At 27.5% G+C, this 20,827-nt stretch overlaps 1 protein-coding gene across 1 annotated transcript in view; it reads right to left on the minus strand.

Annotated features, from left to right (window-relative positions):
* Window positions 1–1,135: 1,135 nt before the first annotated feature.
* Window positions 1,136–20,827, minus strand: part of LOC107447705 (chaperonin containing TCP1 subunit 4) — a 24,858-nt gene continuing 5,166 nt past the window's right edge. The window contains exons 3-14 of the mRNA XM_043039570.2: window positions 20,390–20,479; window positions 18,037–18,145; window positions 14,990–15,132; window positions 13,570–13,691; window positions 12,101–12,236; window positions 10,535–10,674; window positions 9,767–9,863; window positions 8,444–8,551; window positions 5,878–6,008; window positions 3,435–3,669; window positions 2,279–2,392; window positions 1,136–1,313 (exon numbers count right to left, since the gene is read on the minus strand). Coding sequence (XP_042895504.1) covers window positions 1,296–1,313; window positions 2,279–2,392; window positions 3,435–3,669; window positions 5,878–6,008; window positions 8,444–8,551; window positions 9,767–9,863; window positions 10,535–10,674; window positions 12,101–12,236; window positions 13,570–13,691; window positions 14,990–15,132; window positions 18,037–18,145; window positions 20,390–20,479 — 1,443 coding nt within the window. The 3' untranslated portion in view covers window positions 1,136–1,295. The remainder of the gene's footprint in view (window positions 1,314–2,278; window positions 2,393–3,434; window positions 3,670–5,877; window positions 6,009–8,443; window positions 8,552–9,766; window positions 9,864–10,534; window positions 10,675–12,100; window positions 12,237–13,569; window positions 13,692–14,989; window positions 15,133–18,036; window positions 18,146–20,389; window positions 20,480–20,827) is intronic.

The following is a 20,827-nucleotide window of genomic DNA, read 5'->3' on the forward strand; positions in this document are numbered from 1 at the left end:
AGTTTAAAGGCACATTAAAAATATGTGCCCTTTTTCAAGACCTGTCAGAGGTGAATGAGAAGAAACAAAAGTGATTTGAAATAAACATTAAGTTGCCAACAGAAAATTAAATGTGAGAAATAATGGCAGAATAAAGGTAAGAAACAATGTGTCTTACTTACCTTTAGAGAAAATAATCCATTGATAAAAAAAATTAAATTTTTTTTTTACTGAAATAAATTAATATTTATTTAAATGTTGAAATGGAAAAAAAAAAAAAATCACTTCGAGCATTCTTCCACAATAAGACTTAAGACGTAATAATACTAAAAAACGTCACCAGAGTCTTCCCTTTTCATGTCTCCAAAAGTTTAATATATCACAGCCAGATAATTCTCTGTTTAGTGCAATTTATGCCTTATCAATATATATAAGCAACAATCTTTATTAATTTTGATGACATTTGCATGCTTATTTTCCCCCTTTTAAGTGAATTAGTAATTTTTTATTGAATTTTTCTTGTATTTTTCTTTTACACTTCAGGGTTTTATTTTACATGTTGGGATTTTTATGGAAAAGGGTCACTTTTTAATATAAACTTTCTCAAATATTTCTGCCTTTAATATCGCAATCCTCAAACTCTATCATAACCTTGTTTTCTTCATACATTATTCAAGCAAAATCTTTAGAAATAATTTATTGTTACAACTTTCACACATTTTAACTGAGGTTAGCTATTCAGTGCAATCAGGGATTAGGAAGTTATTATAATTACAAATAGCGAACTAATTTTTATCACCAAATACAAAAAGTATGAATAATCATTATGATACACAGATTTTACAATTCTGTTTCAAACTCAAAATAAAGAACATGAAATTTGTTTTGATTGTTCAAATTTAATTACTTATAACACTTACGCTAATCTATTGCATAGGAGAATTCTAGTTTCTTCCGAAAGAAATTACAACTCTTAGTGCAATATAGCTTCATAGAAAAAAAAACTAAAAAAAAAAAAAAAACATGTCGGACTACCACGTATATTANAGAAAAAAAACTAAAAAAAAAAAAAAAAACATTTGTCGGACTACCATGTATATTATCTTTATATTTCTTCAATATGTAAAATAAAATAGCTAAATTGAATAAACACATATATATTTGTTCTTCTTTAATGCACAAAAAAGTATAGAAATTGCAATACAGAATGAAACGTTAAACGCAGAATATTTTTATATGAGTAACAGCAAAACAAAGCACAGCAGAGTCTGTTTATATGAGTGATTAATTTGTAGTTACAAAGAGTAGCATCTTCTTTACCGCACAACATTAACCTATAAAAAAATATTTTTGAATTAAGAACAAGGGTATTTTATTATTTTGTAACAAATATTAACTTTGTTATAACACTTGTTGATATTTAGGATTTACAATAAAAATTTTAACAAATGATTAGTTTGAGATTTGAAAAATCTGCACAAAACCTTGTTATTACAACCATTACTTTGATTTCATAAGGAAGTTCTCCAGTTTTTTCAAATTGTTGAAATCTACACAAAATTTGTGAATAGTCTTCTTCGACCAGCTTTGTTAATTAGTACAAATAAGGCTCTGTCCTGCTTTCAATATAATGAGAAATCATAAAAAACTTGCTCTTCATATAGTTGTAGTTCTTAAATTGCAAATAAATACAAAACATTGTAAATTTATAGCAAAATAAATAAATAAATATAAGAACATACAGTAAATTATTTCCAAAATTTAACAGTTTCCTATAATACTAAACATAAGATAAAGGTGTAAATTAAAATAAAATAATGAAAACATTAAAATTGAAAAGTTTAGGATAAAAAGCTAATAAAAATTTATTATTTAATATTAACAACAATGTATACAAATGTTGCTTGAAGATATAAAACAAATATTGTTTTCAGCTTTCAAGACACTGAAATTTTAGACTTGTTTTGTAAATTTAGATTCTGAGTCTATCTATAAGATAAATTTTTTGTGACAGCTTTTTATCTTAAATTCTGTAAGGCTACCGTTGCCAGACCCTGATTTCACTTAATTATCCATAAAAAGAGTTACAAAAACAACTTTTTTAGTACTATTAGCTATTATTTAGTACTATAAAATTAATTTAAAATTTTCACACATACCAATCAGCAGTCAAAATGTTGTTTAAAATCAGGTAATTTTAAAATGAACCGTTAAATACAGAAAGGTTTGTAAACAGACTTAATATGTGTTTTTGCAACAAGTCATTCATATCAAAATAAATGAATAAATAAAAACTCACTATATCATCTATCTTCATGAGAGTTTCCACTGTCTCTGAGGCCAAGGTGACAGCACTCACACTAACGAGAAGGGGCTGAACTACATTCTCTTCTAGAATATTTGTAACAGAGCCCTGCAAATAAATTTAGATATACTTTTTAGTTATGAACAGTGTAATAATTTATCGAAATGCATAATATTATGAAATAGCTAAATTTTATCCTCAAATTTTTTTTTAAACTACTCTCTTATATTATTTTATGGGTATATTTCAAAAAGTAATTTTCCCATTATCAAAATAAGAGAAAAATTTGTAGTTTATAAAAATAATTAAAGGCATGCTAAAAGGCANTGATATGATTTGTGAGATTCTTTATATTTTTATTTTCAAAATAAGTAAATTAAAAAAATGATAAATTTATAAATAGCATGAAAGATTTTTTTCAATAATTTAAACTGAAAATCATGAGAAAATGAACATTTAAAGGTGCATTAAAAAAAGTTTAAAAATAGTTTTAAAATCACTTTAAACATGTATTAATGTAGCATCGGCATGCTAAAAGGCAATCTCCGAGCATATTTTTATTTTCAAAATAAGTAAATTAAAAAAATGATGAATTTATAAATAGCATGAAAGATTTTTTTCAATAATTTAAACTGAAAATTATGAGAAAATGAACATTTAAAGGTGCATTAAAAAAAGTTTAAAAATAGTTTTAAAATCACTTTAAACATGTATTAATATCCCCCCCACTGAAAAAAGATCATTATGAAATTCTAACCAGTTAAGAAGTATCTAAACTAAGTAAATATTTGTAACAGTAATTAGAATTAAATCTCTAAATACAGATAATTTTAACAGTGTGTAATTGTTATTTAAACAGTGAATTAATTTTTTTTCAAAATGGAATCTGAATAAAAAGGCAGCATTTTTATGGAATGGCAGTTTATTTTTACAAAATGTGTGCAGTTAAGATCAAAAAGCAAGCAGGGTTGGCCGCCCTTTGCAAATTGGTGTCAAAAGAAGTTTAGCCTTAACATGTACAATACACTCCGTCGATCTCCTTGCAAATCTACATGATTTTTAAATTTCATGTTTTGATATAATGTTATTATAACAAGCCTTTTTTGAATGTCAGTTACGTTTTTGACATTATTACAAAAACAATACTTACTTTGCGAACATTTATTCCTGCATTCTTTTCACCATTAGCGTGCCTGTTTCTAAGTTCTGTGACAGTGGCAATTGCATTCAACCCTGCATTCTCAGCCAGAGTGTAGGGAATGATATCAAAGGCATCTGCATACGCTCTTATACAATAGGACTGCATCCCTGAAAGGGTCCTCGAATACTCTGCAAGTCTTAAAGAGAGTTCAATTTCAGGAGCACCACCACCAGCAATCAGAGCCCTGTTAAAAATATATGTCATTAATATTTTGCCACCCATGCAAAAAGTTAGCTATGATGTCACATTAAATTATTTGGCCAAACAAATATTCAGCTACACCAAATAATTAGATTGAATATCCCATCATTCCGAGAGCAAATAATTAGGTTGAATATCCAATTATTCAGCTAGACAAAGCAATTCCTTTGAAAATCATACTTTTCGATCTCTTAAATATTCAAGTAGATCTGTGCGAGAAATGCACTTTTTATGTACTGGATTATTGATGTTTCATGAGTAAACATGCCTGGTAAAACCACATAGTGCAATTCCACAATAAAATCAAGCAGATAACCGAAATTTTAAAATAAATATTTTTAAGCAATAAAGTTATTTTTTTCAAGTTAAAACACAGAAGATTTAGTAACTTATTTATATCAGTTTTCAATGAAGGGCTGCGTCATTGGAAATTTTTAGCCACAGTAAGAGAAGCACTAAGTTTTCATTTGAAAATTTCCACCAATTAATAGAATGGAATAAATAATAATTATAGTAAAGTGTTTCAAGACAGGTTACCAAGAACTAATGAGTAAAAATCTACATTTTGATTTAGAAAAAAATTTTTAAGATGCACTTTTGATATTTTAAGTTCAACACCAAAATGCATCATTAATTGTACTGTGGCAAGAAGATTTAATGTAAAAAAAATTTATTCTTTTTTTTTTTAAAAAAAACAAGAGTCTATGTCTCATTTGTATAATATATTGTGATTTTAAAAATAAATATTTTTATTGTAGATTAATAATTATATTTACATCCGACGCCATTGCTTTTTTTAAAAATAAAATGAAGTGAAATATGAAAAATACCATCTAAATATTCAAGTAGACTTAACAACTTTGACCTAATAAAATCTGCTTAACTATGCTGCCCTTGAAGTTATTTATATCATGAACTTAAAATTGACCAAATAAATTTTTTCCATAACTTTTTTGAGATAAGAAGTTCAACTTAAATTTTTTAAGAAGCAACTTAACTCCATTTAAAACATTTCAAATGAATATTTTGGTTAGAAGAGCATGAAGCAAGCGTTTGGAGCAATCCTTTTTTTTCCAGAGTACTTTGTAACTATTATTTATTTTGGATGCGTTTTTTGAGACAATCAACTCATCCCTATTCAGTAACACAACCAATATTCAACCTAATACGAGTAAAAGCCGTAGTTAGGGTTTACAGTGCCAGAAACAAACCCAGTTTTTGCACCCCCTGACACATATAATGTATATAAAGGATATGTTAGACTTAAGGGGACTTTTTAGGAATCTTATAAGTTTGAATTTAATGAAACTAAATTCATTAATTAAATTTTGCATTGAATAAATTTTCACAACTTTAAATTAACGTAGCTCAACAACTTAAGACACTCATTCGATTAGGTTTAAAATTGAACAATACATATTGTTAATATAATTTCCATTACACTTAGATGCTTTGTATTTTTGATTGAATTATAAGCACTTATTGTTTTATTTCAAACATCATGATTGGCAGACTCTCTTATTGCCGCGTATTTTCACAAGGTTTTTAAGGTCCAAATTTTTAAAGCTACAGAAAAATTTGAATATTAGCTTTGTGATGCACTCGATTAACGAAGATTTGTTGTCCCCATGTTTTGTTGATCACATTTTCAACAGTTATTGCTTAGGATTTTCTCATAGTTTTCAAATCTTTTTTGATATAATATATTATATGAAATTCAAAAAAAAAATTTTTTTTTGATATAATATTTTTACTTAATCTAGTAGTGACAATTTCAGTTCAAATGGGCTATTTTCTCAAAATGCAAGAACTTTGTAGATTCTGAAATCGAGCAAGTGATTCCTAGCTTCAGTAATATTTTAATGTGGGACAAGGAAAAAAAAATCAAAATTTAAAAAATCAGTTAAAAATTTATCAAAAAAATCTGAAGTCAGATAGGTAGAAATAATGAAAAAGTAAAAATTAACAGAAAAAAGCAGGATTTTTATCCCTGACATGTACCCTAACTATGAGAACATATATTTCCTTATAAAGTTATATTTTGATTATTGATAAATAAACTTAACTATATATATGAATGTGAAATCCATGTTTATCACACGATATTCTATGGTGAAAACTTTAAAAGGATTTTTTTTACTCTGTTAAAACACACATATTTAAAGAATGAGACAGGGGAGAGATAGCTTACTTTTTCTTAACAAGGCATCGTATGACGCATAAAGCATCATGAAGTGACCTGTCAGCTTCTTCTAAAACTAAATTGTTTGATCCTCTTAAGAAGAGTGTCACAGTTTTACCAGGATTAGCTACACCAGTAACCTGTTCAAGCAAAAAACAAATTCAATAAAATACAAAACTCCAATAGAAGAAACCTATCAAAATATTTGCCTAAAAACACCCATAGGAAATAAAATCTTCATAAAATAGATGACACTTGTTCAGCGTATCGAAATGAATAAGATAAAATACATATATTTTTTTAAAATGTAGTATAATGACAAAATAGCAATCACTCAAATAAGCTTAATTAAAAATATTATATATTGTCAAGAAATAGTGAGGCAAAAAAGTGTGAAATAGCCACAAAATTGGTTAAAAAAAAGAAGGCATACCCATATATTTAACACATTGATAAGTGACAATACCAAAAGTGAAAAAAATAGAAACCTCTAAAAAATATATATACAGGGTCTATAAAAAATATATACAGGGGTGTCTCAGGACTATTAATATTAAGGATTCGCTTAAATAATTTTTTTAAAAATAAAAATTGTAATAAATACAGGCTTTGTAGTGGAAAAGAAAAATATCAGGATTAATCAAAGAAAAAATCATGAAAAATCAGAGCATTTTTGGGAACAATATGCACCTACTCAGACTTTACCACTTTTAAAAGAGTAAACACAAAACTAAAAAATTGTATATTTTGCTCTACTTTAAAAGAAATAAATGTAAATTTTATAGCAAAATAATAATAAAATATATAATTTCAAAATTATTTTGTTCAGAATCAGAAGTTTCACAGTTTCCTGTAAAATTTTATCAATGCTGTACAACATATATAGTTTCATGTCAATTAGTTAATATTCCATAAAATCAATATTTAACAAAAAATTTGCAACTGAATTTAAGATTTCCTTAACCAAATAACTTTAAGATGAAGCTCCTATTTTCTTGAAATGGAAACAGTACATATGCCAAATAGAATTTTTATACAAAAGTAATTTTAGTGGATAATCACTCAATTCATCAATTAAAAATTCTGTGAAACGAATACTGTATTCTTGATAAGTATCAATATTTATTTAAAAATTAAACGAAAGAGACAAATTAATAATTGTGAAACTATAATAGTCCATCCAACAGCCTTCCCAGCCTTTGCTAAAAACAAATAATAAATGCATGAAAAATTGTCAATTGAGTTTCTTCTTCATAGAATGATTGAAGTTCATTAAAGATTTAAACAATAAATCCAGTTGGCGAGGCTGTATGCCATAACCATGCATATAATAAATAGACAGTTTCTACATTGGAGCTATTGAAAATGAAAATTTTTTGATTGTCGGATTTGATTTTCAAAAATCTACATTTGTATGTATGTATGGAAAATGGATGTTCTGAACCCATTAAAAGTCAGAATGAAATCAGGACAATTTTTTTTTAAATCAAGAAAATTTGTACAACTAGGTACCTCGTAAATATAATCAGTATAAAATATATATATACCCTTATTATTTTATATAACGAAATCCAACTTGAACTATAAAAGCGTAATAAGATTTCAACCTTGTACAAGTTTATTTTTAAAGATCTTACTGAGCATAAGATTTTAAAAATAAATTTCAATTAAAAGTATAATACAAATAAAAACATGCTTCTTATTTATTTATTTTTATTAATTGGACAGATGTAAAAAATTAAAAGCTTCTCTCTCTTAATTTCTATTTTTTTATACATAAGATAAATTTTGAAAAGAGAACTAAATTAAAATTATTCAAAACAACAGCAGAAATAATTAAGTCTTAAAAATTAAGTCTAATAAAATAAAGAATTAATAAATAGAAGTATGCATTTAGTCTGAGGTCATTGATAATACCTTAAATAATTTTAAAAATAAATAAACATTTTAACTTAAATTACAATTTCAGTATTGCGTCTTAAAAAAATTATTTTTTCAAATATTATTATAATTTCTTTTACTTCATTAGCAATATTTTAAAAGCATATTATTTTAAAAATCTACATCAGAAAAAATTATATGTAATTACTTAAACACATTAACTAAAAATTTTAATAGAAGCTTTTTTAAATTTAAGACTCAATCAGCTTGCTTTAATAATTGATTACCTACATAATTGCATCATAAAAAATAAATAAATAAAAGTATATTATTTTTTTCTAAAATGGAGCTAATGTTTGAAACTTAAATAATTGTCAAGCATATTTCCAGATTTTTTTTTCAGAATGTCTACAATGAAAAAAATGATTATGACACTAATGAAAAACTAAGAATTACAGAACAAAATATTTTTTTTTTAAAAAATGTATTCAATTCAAATATAAAATTTTTATTACTTTAAGGATAAGGAAAAAGTAGTTAATAAGCAAATATGATTGATAGAGGTTGCTAAATATGTACAACATTTTATAAATAAATTATGTAATTGGCATAAAAAATGAATAGGAGAAGAAGAAAAAAAAAGGATCACATCATTGATACTACTGTTACAATAAGTCAAAATGAGATGCTATACCTTAACATATTTAACACCACCAGCAGAAAATTCTTGAACTAATTCAGCTGATCCTAGAGCCTCAGGAACAAAATGATCTAAACTAGCAATTGGCCTGCAATTTAAACTCTGGAAAAGGAAAACAATTTTAAACACTCTTCTACACAAAGAAGACATGTTTCAGTAAATAACAAACATAAAAAAATTATATCTTTGAACTTTAAAAAAAAGTCTATCGAAATAAGAAAATAATTCAGTATGATTCACAAGTGTTACTCGCATAATACATTTTAAAAACAGCGGAAAGTCCCAGATCTCAAATCGTTCGCACGTGCGAAATATAAATTATTCCAGATAATAGGCTTTTAAGGTAAATAAACATCAAAATATCTTTATTCAACAAAAAATGATAATTAACACCAATTTCAATCAACAACGTATAAAACCACTTGGTTTGCATGGCTGAGCTATTTTCGTAGCTTTTGTCACAGACTTCCATACAGCTTTTAAAATCTCGATATTTTAATATGCCATTAAGACATACCAAATTCTGAATCACACACTTTAATTAGTAATATTTTTATATTAATTAGTAATATACCGTCAATCCTTTTTACAAGTTATAAAAATGCACTTTCACTTGTTTTCAAAAATCCTAATGTTTTCAATATTAATTGGTTCGGCAAACTTTGAATCACACATTTCACACCCAATTATTGAAAATTCCCCCGCAGTCCCACGTGGATTGACAATAACATTTTTGTCAGCTATTGCTAGAGATTTTCATTGTTATTAATAACTTTATTTCATTCATAACTATGAGATTATTTTGTTTCTAACATCACATTTCAAACATTCAGAAAAAAGGAAGATTAATACAGGTATTGAAAATCAGGACAATTATATAAACTAGCCATTAGCAAGAAAATAGCAACATGAAAGCTTCATTAACCAAATCTTCAGAGTCAATAAACGAGTTATGCAATCTGAAAATGACGAAATTATTGTTTTTCACTCTAAGAGATAATTCCCATTATTATCTCTAATGGTACACTTCCACAATCTGTTTTATCTTTTTATTATTGTTTGAAGATTTTTAACAGATAAAAAATAGATGCAGATTAATGACTAATTTGATGCACAAATACCTTTTCAATTTAAACATACATTTTGTTAAGAAAAACCAGTAAGGTAAAATTAAATCAAAACAATTATTTTTTTTTAAACAAAAAAATTAAGTTACAATTGCATCTAATGGATTGAGCAGTTTCATTAAAGTGGCATTTTTTTAAAATGTGCTAAAACAATGATAACCTAAGAAGATATTTTTACTTCAATACTTACTTTGCAAACAAATTCAATATCTTCTCTTTCAATATCTTTTATAACCATAATTTTCATTTTAGCAAAAAAGTGAAGAGCTAAGTCTGAAATAGCATCCCTAAAATTTAAAATTTTATGTTAGAATTTCAACAACTGTTATCAAGTCATCAGTTTTTATATGTGTTTGCCAAAATATTTAACTTAAAACCACAAATTGTCTTAAATTTTCATAATCAATAATTTATCAAAAAAGTGAATTTCAGGAAGAAAAATGGACTTGCAGTCTTAAAAATTCTTATAATAATAATGAAAAAATAATAATTTCACTATACTGTTGTTGTAACCAAGAAGGTAATATCTTATATTAAGCCATTTAGAGTTTCCCTTTTTATTAAGTTCCGATATTAAAATTAAACTATTTTATTAATACCCCACCCCCATTCCTTACATTATTTAATGCTTTATTATTATAACAAATATTTATTGTTTTGTTTCAGTATTAGAAACGAAAAAATTGGAATGGTAAAAGTTAGAGATATTGTTTGATTGATAAGATTGGCAAAAAATTCAACCATTAAAAACTAATTTTCCTGGGAGTGTATATACTATACATGCAACAGATATTACAACCTTAATAATATACTTGTTTTGCTTGTGGCTAATATTTATGCAAATCTCATGAAAATGAAAGACAGGTTTTATGTATTTCCAAGTACTTTTTATAATTTTGTACTTAAACGTACAGAAACTTGTGAAAATGATAATTTTTTTAAAAGTAGTAATACTTACCTAAGTATAGACTTCTGAATCAGTAATACATTACAGCCGGCCTTCTTAACTTGTTTCACTATATTTAAGAGATAGGTACGCTCTTCTCTCAACACTCTGTCCATCTGGGTGTAATCAGAAACCACTACTCTATTGTCCATCTGAAAAACAACAAACAAACCTTGTTAACACATTCACAAGTAAATCAAGATCACATCAGTGACAACTCTTCGAGCATAACTAAATTCCCCAAGATTTTAAGAATAAAATTTTTATGATTTCAATTAATATAATTTCAATTGTACTTTAAAATTCAACATACATACTTATATGTACCAAGAACCAATATTAAAAGGCACAAGAAACATTTCACTCTAAGGCTAACACACTAGACAGAAGAAAAACTTTTTCCGTCTAATGCCGACTCTAGCCAAAATCTGTCCAAAACAGTGACCCCACACCCCTTCTTGAAATAGTTATATCTCGTTACCATGGTCACCGCCAAGGGCACAGACAAATAGCAAGGGGAGTTTTTACTGAGGATCCTGTTAATATTAAATCAATATTGTTTACTGAGGATTTATTATATTCCAGCTGGCCAAGTAATTTAGAATTTCGCATTAAGCAGTTTATTCATTATAACACACGCACACACACACACAAAAAAAAAAAAAAACGGAAATTAGTAACAATATTTTGGGTAAAACAATCAAAAGTATACTCTACAATCTAAGTTCAAGAGTAGGTAAGCTTAATTCCGATTATTCTTTCATTATTCACTTCTGCATAGCTGCCAACATGGATAGGAAAGAATCCAGTAGATTTTACGAAATAATATGAATTTCACGATACTGTACATGATTATGTACTAAATATTTTACACATAGGGAATTTTTATAGCCATCAAATTAGAAAAACTGAAATATTTTCCAGTTGTGATTGACATTAAACATACTTGAAATATTATGTTTACTCATAATTTCAAATATTAATAGGCATCAAAGATAGCTAAAAGATCATTTTAATTAATTTAAAAAGAAAGTTCTGAATTGAAATAAACTGAACATTTTAGAACAAAAAGAGTTTTGAACTGATTTCTATTAGTATTACTTATTATGCATTAGTAATGCTTATTTAAATATTAAAGCAGGCATTAATCTGCACAAAAAATTCTATTGAAATAGGGATTTTTTTTAGGAAACCTACTTAATTTTAGGGAATTTCCTAAAATGAACAAAAACTAGGAGAATTTTAATTAAACCAGTAGACCAGGAGAAACTGGCAAAACCCAATAGAGTTGGCAGCTATGCTTCTGTTATATCAAATCATTTGTTCAGATAACAGTAGAGAATGGATAAAAAAAATTAAAAAAAATCAGAAGTCGGGTAAGAATAAGAAAGAGGAAAAGCAGAGGATTCTCTCACCCCTGTATTATTTTCAAAAAACTTAGTATCACAATAATCTAAGTAGTTTCTATGGGATATTTTGTAACTCTAAATAGATTAATCTACTCCTTAAACATTTTTTTATCTAAACGTTTCAGGGAAACACAATATAATATTAATTAAAAATAATAATAATTCTCACGTTGGTTTTAGGAGGAGACACACAGAATTGAATAAGTCCAATTTTTGCTTTCTCTATTTTAGTAACACCACCAAGACCAGCACTCCTTTGCTTGAATAGAAGCCCATCAATGAGTTCTATATCATCCACAGTGCCTCTGTAGAAAAGAAAGCATCAAAAAGGCAGAGTATTAAAACAATAGAAAATATACCTAAGAAATAAATAATAGTAATACATCAAATTAAAAATTACTGCAAACAAGACGGCAGTGCAAGTGCAAAATAAAATTATTTCAATATATTTATACACATTTATCTATATTTAGATATGCTATATATTTATACTTTAGGGGCAAAAGAGGAGATAAATCTTGAATTATAAGACTATCGATGAAACAATAAATGAGACAAATATATAACAAATTATTTACATGTGTGTACCTATCTTAATACATAATTTTTTTTAAAAAAAAAAAAAAGCAAAATAAAATATTAAAAAAATTAAATAACTTAATTGAGATCAAGTAGCAACAATAGCAATACAGATTTCATTGTTAATCTATATCGTTTTCTAATGATTTTTACTTTAATTGAAACTTCTACGTATCTCATTCCAATATTTGTAATACAGGCAAGATTATCCAATTTGAGCATTGCTCAGTTGGATAATGTTGCATTGGATAATCTATTTGGAGACATGCATGAACCACAATAATTCTATCCTACTGATTGATATTTTTCAGATTTTCTTTAACTTCCTTTTATTTTTAATTTTTTATGTAGTTATTTTCCTATATTTTGAATTGGAATAATCTCTTATTGACGCACTTGAATTTCTAAAACTAAATTAAGTACACATATTAAGATTATATATATATATATATTTAGCAATCTCTTTTTCTTTAATTTCAACATTTTCAAAACAATATTATACTGGAATTTTGATTTCAAGAGATCACTGCCTGACACACTTGATTTGAAACTTCTCCAAATTCATATTGGTCGCAGTAAATTTTTTCCCCCTCAAAAATTTCTGCATGCTTTAAATTCTAAAATTTTCATATTGCCAGTCTTTTGTAAGCACTCTGTTTAGCTGTTTTTTGTGAAAATAGTGACAATAGTTGCAAGCGTTGCAGCAATTGTTTACTTGAGCAATTTTACATCCAATTGATAACTCAGAATTTAATATAAAGAATCAAATTTTTCGCCTATATTGTAAAATCAAAATTAAATAAGATTATTTTAAACAGCTATATTTTTCTAAAAAAAAAAAAAAAAGATTAAAATTTTAATCTTTTTGGAATTTTGTTCCTTCCCAGAGGGGGTGGCCCCCTTACTTAAGTAGCTAGACAACCAGCGCACAAAACTGAGCACTTTACAGAATAAGTTTAACGAGGACTGATATTATGCACTCGCTGGTTGATCTAAGGTCACCCACCTGTGCACTGTTATCTTAATAAAAAGAATCTATAGTATTTATGAAATACAAACCCAAGCTGTTTCATTATCTTAATATCTTTCAAATTAACATTTGTATCAACAGTTGGATCAATCACTTTCATTACAGCATCGACAGCAAGTGGAGCCAAGAGCATTGAATGCTGGGAAACAATCTGAAAAGAAAATAATTACAATAAACAATCCATTTTTAAAAATTAAAAAGTTCTAAACACAAAAGCTCTTATGCAATTGTGAAAAATTCTAGACTTTCAAAATTTATTGTAAATACATTGCTGCGTTAAAATAAGTTCCGATTAACTTCAATTACTTTATTATTATAAGATTTAAATACTTACACCACTCTTGAAATGACATTTTAAAAATCTTATAATTGAAAGAAAATGGAAGTTGCTTTATATTATGTACATAAATCTGTAAAAAATAGTTATTGATGATGAAATTTTTCTTAAGCAATGCTAATAACATTATTTGCAAGTACTTCTAGGGGCCCTTGAAAATCAAAATGAAATTCAAGTACTTTTCAAGGTTTTTTCAAGGCTGTGGGAACCCGCAACAAATTTATTTTGTGATGGTTATTTTAATTTCTTCATCAGTAGTTAATAATAACAAATTTTTTTATTTTTTTTATCAACAATTTATAATCTTGTATTTGCATGCATTATGAAGATATTTTAACAGTCTGATATAATTTATGACTTATTTTGAATGATATTTAGATTGCAAATATGTTTTTTAAGCTACTATAAAAAAGATAAAAATAAAAGGCCATTTAGTACCTTAAAAAAAATTAACCAACAGGGTTTCCACGTATTTTCAGAGGAAAATTTCAACATAATTCCAAACCATATTTGATCTATAGAGTGTAACTTTTAATAGGAAAGCCATGAATTTTTTTTCATTTGGATTGTTAAACATAAATTTTTATACCAAAAAAAGAAACAAAAATTATTTTTGCAATGAATAATAGTAACAGTTAACTTGAATCTCAGTAACTAAATAATTGAAACGATTACAAGATTGGTTACTTTCCAGGTATTTTTTGTGGGTTTCCCAGTTTTTTGTAGGAAAAAAACACCACTTTATCAAAATAGTCTTTTTCAGAACCAAAATCAAATTACCAGACAATCCCATTTTTTTCCTCGTTTTTATTGACTAATTGGAGCTCTGTATAAATAAGAGGGGGAAAAGAATATTAGGAATCCAAAAGAAAATAATTATAATATTCCACTATAAGATGTATAAAGCAAATTTATCCTTCTTCGACAATCAATTTTCTTATAGTTCACATATCACGAAAACTCAAACTATGACAGACAAACTTTTTTTTTAAAAATCTTATTAGAGTTGCTTAGACTAGTTAATAAAATGAATTTTTAAAATGGGATATTTTAGACCCTTTAAAAGTGGATCAAAAGGGAAAATTTTTTAGTGAAAGACTTCAAAAACTCACTTTAGAACTGAGAGCAGTTGTAGCACTTTTAAGCAGACTTTCTCTATCATTTAGTTCAACAGGTATAGCCATCCCATTCAAAATCTCGACTGCTTGCTGGGCACCAAGTTGAAATGATTCTGATATGGTAGTTGGGTGAATACCTGAAAATAAAAATATGCATGAAACAATATTTATATAACAACTTGTCAATATACAAAGAAAAAAGGTTTAAACTCCATAATATACAAAGAAAAAAGGTTTGAACTTTATAAGTTTTCGCTTCCTTACCTGCTTGACCCTTCACCTGGCTGTAATATCATTTGGCCTCTTTGAAAAAGCTATTTCTGTAAATCTAGATGTGATCTAAGCCAGAAAAAAAGCATGTTTGAAAGTATTTCAGGGTTCCCTCTCAATTTCAGAAGAAAAATAAATCCTTGACTTTTCCAGGTATATCAGGCAATAAAAATCCATACCATATTTTATCTATATCATGTAATTTTTCATCAGAAAACTTTTATTTTTTTAATATTTTAAATGTCAAATATTGCATTTTGTGAGCAAAAACTAAAATGGGGAACATGGAAAAGTTTCACTAAAAAGAGGAATTTTATAAAATACAGTGCAACCTGTAAAAGTGACCACCTGGGTAAAGTGAGAATCTGAGTAAGGTGACCATTTTCTGCAAGTTTTATTTAAAGAGTCCTTTTTAAAGACTCTTCATAAAGTGACCACCTCTATATAGTGGCCATTTGACTTGGTCCCGAGGGTGGTCAATTTAGACAGGTTCCACTGTAATTGTAATGGATGTTAGAATTATTTAACTCTGAATCTCAATAACTGATAACTCTAAGATTGGTTATTTTCCAGGTATGATATAGGAATTTTCCAGGTTTTTTGTAAAAAAATGCAACTTTCCCTGACTGTTGCCTGCTTTTTTGAGTTAAAATAAAATTCTCAGACAATTCCGGGTTTTCCCTGTTCTTCCTTATCCGTGGGAGCCTTGTTATTCGGTATATATGATTTTGAAGACACATAACAGGCACTTTAAGTCATTGGCAAGCCATAGATTCAGTGGATAAGAGCAGCAGGATAATCATGACCTGTTTTAATCATAAAAGTCATCACACTCCTAACCTGTTTAAATTGATCCGTTTTCTTTAATGGCTATTTTTAAATTCTTTTAGGGCCATTCATCTCAGAAAAAGATTTTCAAAATTGCCCATGAAATAATTTGAGATTTCTTTGGATGGGAGCAGAAAGGCATTCAGAAAAAGAGGGTGAAGAACAACCTATTGTAGCAAAATAACTCATTGGATCATCAATATTCACGAATGTTGGCTCAATAAGGGTACAAAAGGCCGTTATTTTTCAGACATTGGTATTATATAGAATTGTCAGATTCACCTGATATTTTACAGCCACATTAAAACCAATATATGCCCTATATAGAAGTGTCAGATTCACCCATTTTACATTCATTTTTCAGCCAATATAGGCTCTATATTGACCCCTCGCTGCATGTTCATATAGGATCTATATTCAGCCCAAGTGGAATGAAGATAAAATTGTTGCTAGGGTTGCGTCCCAATGACTTTTGAAGAACTTAAAAAAAAAATTACTAAAACTTTTTGTTCATTTTGTCAGAAGAAAACAATGCTCCTAAACCATTGGAACAAGCTTGAATGATAAATGTATTAAGTCCAGAGACTTCATTCACATGTTGGGAAAAATGCTACTACAGTAAAAATTTTGCGATGAAGCTGCTCAGGCTGATGCAGGAAGAAAGGCATGTGAGGTAGAAAAACAACAAATGGCTTGAACAGGGTGCACAGCCAAATCTCTCAACAAAAAATAAGCACATTTAAAGTACTTTTTAAGCACTCAAAAATAATTTTAAGCACTATATACATTAACAAATTGCAAAATAATTTTTATAGACTTTACATGATCATGATAAAATTACCAGTTTTTGACAAATAACTCTTTTCGATTATATTAGCCACCATAGAAAGATCGAGAGATTTTTTGGTTTTATTTCAGAGGGTGGAAAATGAAGCCTGAAGTTGAGAATATCTTGCAAAATGCAACAGAGTTGCACATGAGAGTGCAAGAATCTCAATGAACACAGCTCAGTAGTCACTCCCAAGTATTTCACCAAACATGTAACATGACTGGCACTATCATACGTTATGGACCAACAGCATACCAAAATGGATTGCAGTTGAATGAATTGAGAAAACGTTGAACAGAACAATGAGGAAACCACGCTTTTGCATAATATGCAGCAAAAATTGGTATGGTAAATAAAAAAAAATTATCATTTTTGAAAAAGGAAAATTAAGCACTTTTTAAAAACACCATAAAAAAGTACCTTAAGTTTTTAAAAAACGAAAATAAGCACAATTAAGCAATTTTTTAAAAAACGTCACGCACCATGAGGCTGCTATTTTCTGATTAGCCTGGTGCAGGGAGAAAGTCATGAGAAGTAGAAAAACAAAAAATGGCTTACAATAAGATCACATAAGAATAATCTTTATGGTTAATAACAAAGAAATCTTTAAAAAAAAGAGAGAGAGAGGATGGAGATTGTCAAATTTTCTTTCAACAGTGAATTAAATGCATAGGTTCATTCAATTCAATAGAATGCTCAGCCTGTATGTGTACTGAGTTTCATCCTGCAATCTATGGCATTAGTTAATTAAGCTAATAGTAAACTAAACCAAATTTTCTTGATAAAATTTGAAGAAAGTTTGATTTTAAAATTATCAGTGAAGAAAGAGAAGACTTCAATGAACGAAGTAATAGAATAGAGACCATTTAAGAGAATTAGCAGCTTTGTTATCACAGAAACTGACTTTATTCCACAGACTAGTCTCTTTTATATAAAAAAAACAATCTAATGAAACAAATTTATAATAAACAAGCTAATAAAACAAATTTTTATTCTATTTTAGTAATTCATAGCCATAAAGAAATAAAACGTGGCAATCTTAAATTTTAAAAAACATAATTTTGAATGAAAATACAGTTGAAACAAACATTTAATAATTTAAAAAGCTTTATACCTCTGTCTAAGAGCTTAGCAGCAGCATCTAATAGACTACCAGCTATAACAACAACCGATGTTGTTCCATCACCAGCTTCAATATCTTGAGCTTTTGACAAATCAACCAGCTGCATCAAATAAAAAATACTTTTTTATTTCTAATTCATACTTTATTGGAGGTTAAAAAACAATAATAATTAGGGTTGGCAAAATATCATTATTTTTTACTATGCATTACAATCCAACCACTAATAAAATAGATTAATAAGGTGCTAAATAAATTAGGTTAATAAAATAGATTAATAAGGTGCTTAATAAAACTAACTAAAATGGTCAAAATTATGATATGATTATTAGAAACTAATTGCTGAAAAAATAAAATCATTAGCTGTTTTTATTCAAGCTAAATATTCTAATGAATTTAATTCAACTGAAAAGGAAGAGTTTTTCCTAAGAAAGGCTTCAACATCGGAGACACAACATTAAATTCTGTTACAAATAAGAAATTATAAATAAAATAAATGATTAAAAACTAAAAGACAAGACTGGGACATTTACTTAGCGGCCATTGGAGGTAAATTTGTTAACGACCATTTTTTTCTTTTCACTGGTCATTTTTTCTGTTAAAAGTAACTTAATAATAATTTTGCGTCTAAATTGTCTAAAAAGTCATTTTGAAGTAGATTGCGCACTAAGGAATTCAAATTAATTCTAGAAAATTAACTAAATTTTAAAAGTATTGAACGGAAACAAATTAACTGACAGCTGAACTAATTACTGAATTAATTTTGTTACACATTACAATTGCATTAGAATTATCTGTAATCAGTGTTTTCATCATAGAAAAAAAATGGGTGAGAATTTCTCACCCTTTCTCAAAAACAGGGTGAGATTTCAGAAAGTTAAGTGAGATTTCTAAAAACTAAAAAAAACACAAATAGACTTGAAAAAAAATCCTTTTTTTGTTTGTTATAATACATTTTTAACGTCTTCTATTTTTTAAAGCATTTAATATTTTTGCTACATCATCATAGAAGATTTTGCCTTTCTAGGTATTTATCCATATTACATTAGCGTATAAAAACCTTACCTACGGTAAACACGTGGNGAGAGGTTTTTGACGGTTTAAACCAGTATTATACCCTTGTCATGTCAAAAACCACTTTTTGACGTCAAAAACCCAACCCTGCTTAGTGGCCATTGGAGGTAAATTTGTTAATGACCACTTTTTTCTTTTCACTGGTCATTCTTTGTGTTAAAAGTAACTTAATAATAATTCTGCGTCTAAATTGTCTAAAAAGTCATTTTGAAGTAGATTGGGCACTAAGGAATTCAAATTAATTCTAGAAAATTAACTAAATTTTAAAAGTATTAAACGGAAACAAATTAACTGATAGCTGAACTAATTACTGAATTAATTTTGTTACACATTACAATCGCATTAGAATTATCTGTAATTATAATTGGTTGAACACTTGCATTTTTATTTATAGTTATAATGGCTAATAATTATTTTCTAGACTGGGATGCATATATCAGAGTAGACAAGTTTTTGACAATTGACAGTTTTAACTATCATGTCAAACCCTTTTTGACAATTGCAAAAACCCAAAAGTTTGGTGCGAGGATTAGCTAGCATAAATATGAAATATTTTTTAAATAAACATGCATTTAAAATTATAAGTGATCAATCAATTATGTTCTTGAATTATTCCAACATTTAACTTTTCTTGTTTAGAAAATTACTGCCAGAAACCTAAATTTCGGTGTAGAAAATATTAAATTATAAATAATTAAATTAAAAAATAAATAATTAAATTAAAAATTAAATAATAAAAGTATGTATGCGATAAGATAATGATAGATAAATGAAAAGAATAAGATAAATAAGAATAGAATAAGAAAAGAAAAGATAAATGAAAAGAATAATTTCACAATTCTCACAATAACCACCACAATTTGATACTGTATTAGTAATAAATTTTGTTTCTTGAATAATAAAGAAAGTTAACTTTTAGGATGAATGTAAATTTCAGTTATCTTTTTTGTTGTATGTCAATCCCAATACAAATTAACCATAATTTGCTTTTGTAATTTAATAAGTTTAACTGTTTAAATTTATTCACATTAATTATTATTATTATCTGCACAGAAGCAAAAGATTATCTACAGACTTCTAAAATTATTCACATTACTTTCATAAGTATTCCTTGCACATTTATAATTACCGCATTATTTTTATATTGGCTCCTTGAGTCTTTATTTTGTGGCCCATTACCAACTAACAATGACAAAGGTTACAAGTCTTAAAACAAAAAAAAAATGCAATTTTAAAAAGTCAGAAAAAATAGAACTAAATCACTATTTCTCACCATTCTCGCTGAGGGATGCAACACCTGCATCTGCTTCAAGATAGTAGCGCCATCATTTGTAATTGTTACATCCCCATTGCCAGATTGGATCTAAAATTCAAAAAAAAAAAAATTTATAACTAGCTATAAATAGGACTGGGCTATAAATCGATTTATCGAGATATATCGATTTAACGCATATATCGGCAAAACGATACAGCGACTTTCATTCAAGGCGATGCATCGGAAATCTGATTTAAGCCGTCGAGTAAAGACAATGAGCGCAAAACGATATAGCGATATAAGACACGCAAGGATATAAGATAACGATATAGCGATATAAGACTCTTCTCTCACGTTCCGACGTCGACTCGCGCTGTGGAAGACGATGTTCGTTTCGTTATGTTGAAATGGCCTTGATTGGTGAGCTGTAGAATCGCGAAATCGATGAGGGTTTTG

The sequence above is a fragment of the Parasteatoda tepidariorum genome, chromosome 9 (genome assembly GCF_043381705.1).
Source record: "Parasteatoda tepidariorum isolate YZ-2023 chromosome 9, CAS_Ptep_4.0, whole genome shotgun sequence".
In the NCBI taxonomy this organism is placed as follows: Eukaryota; Metazoa; Arthropoda; class Arachnida; order Araneae; family Theridiidae; genus Parasteatoda; species Parasteatoda tepidariorum.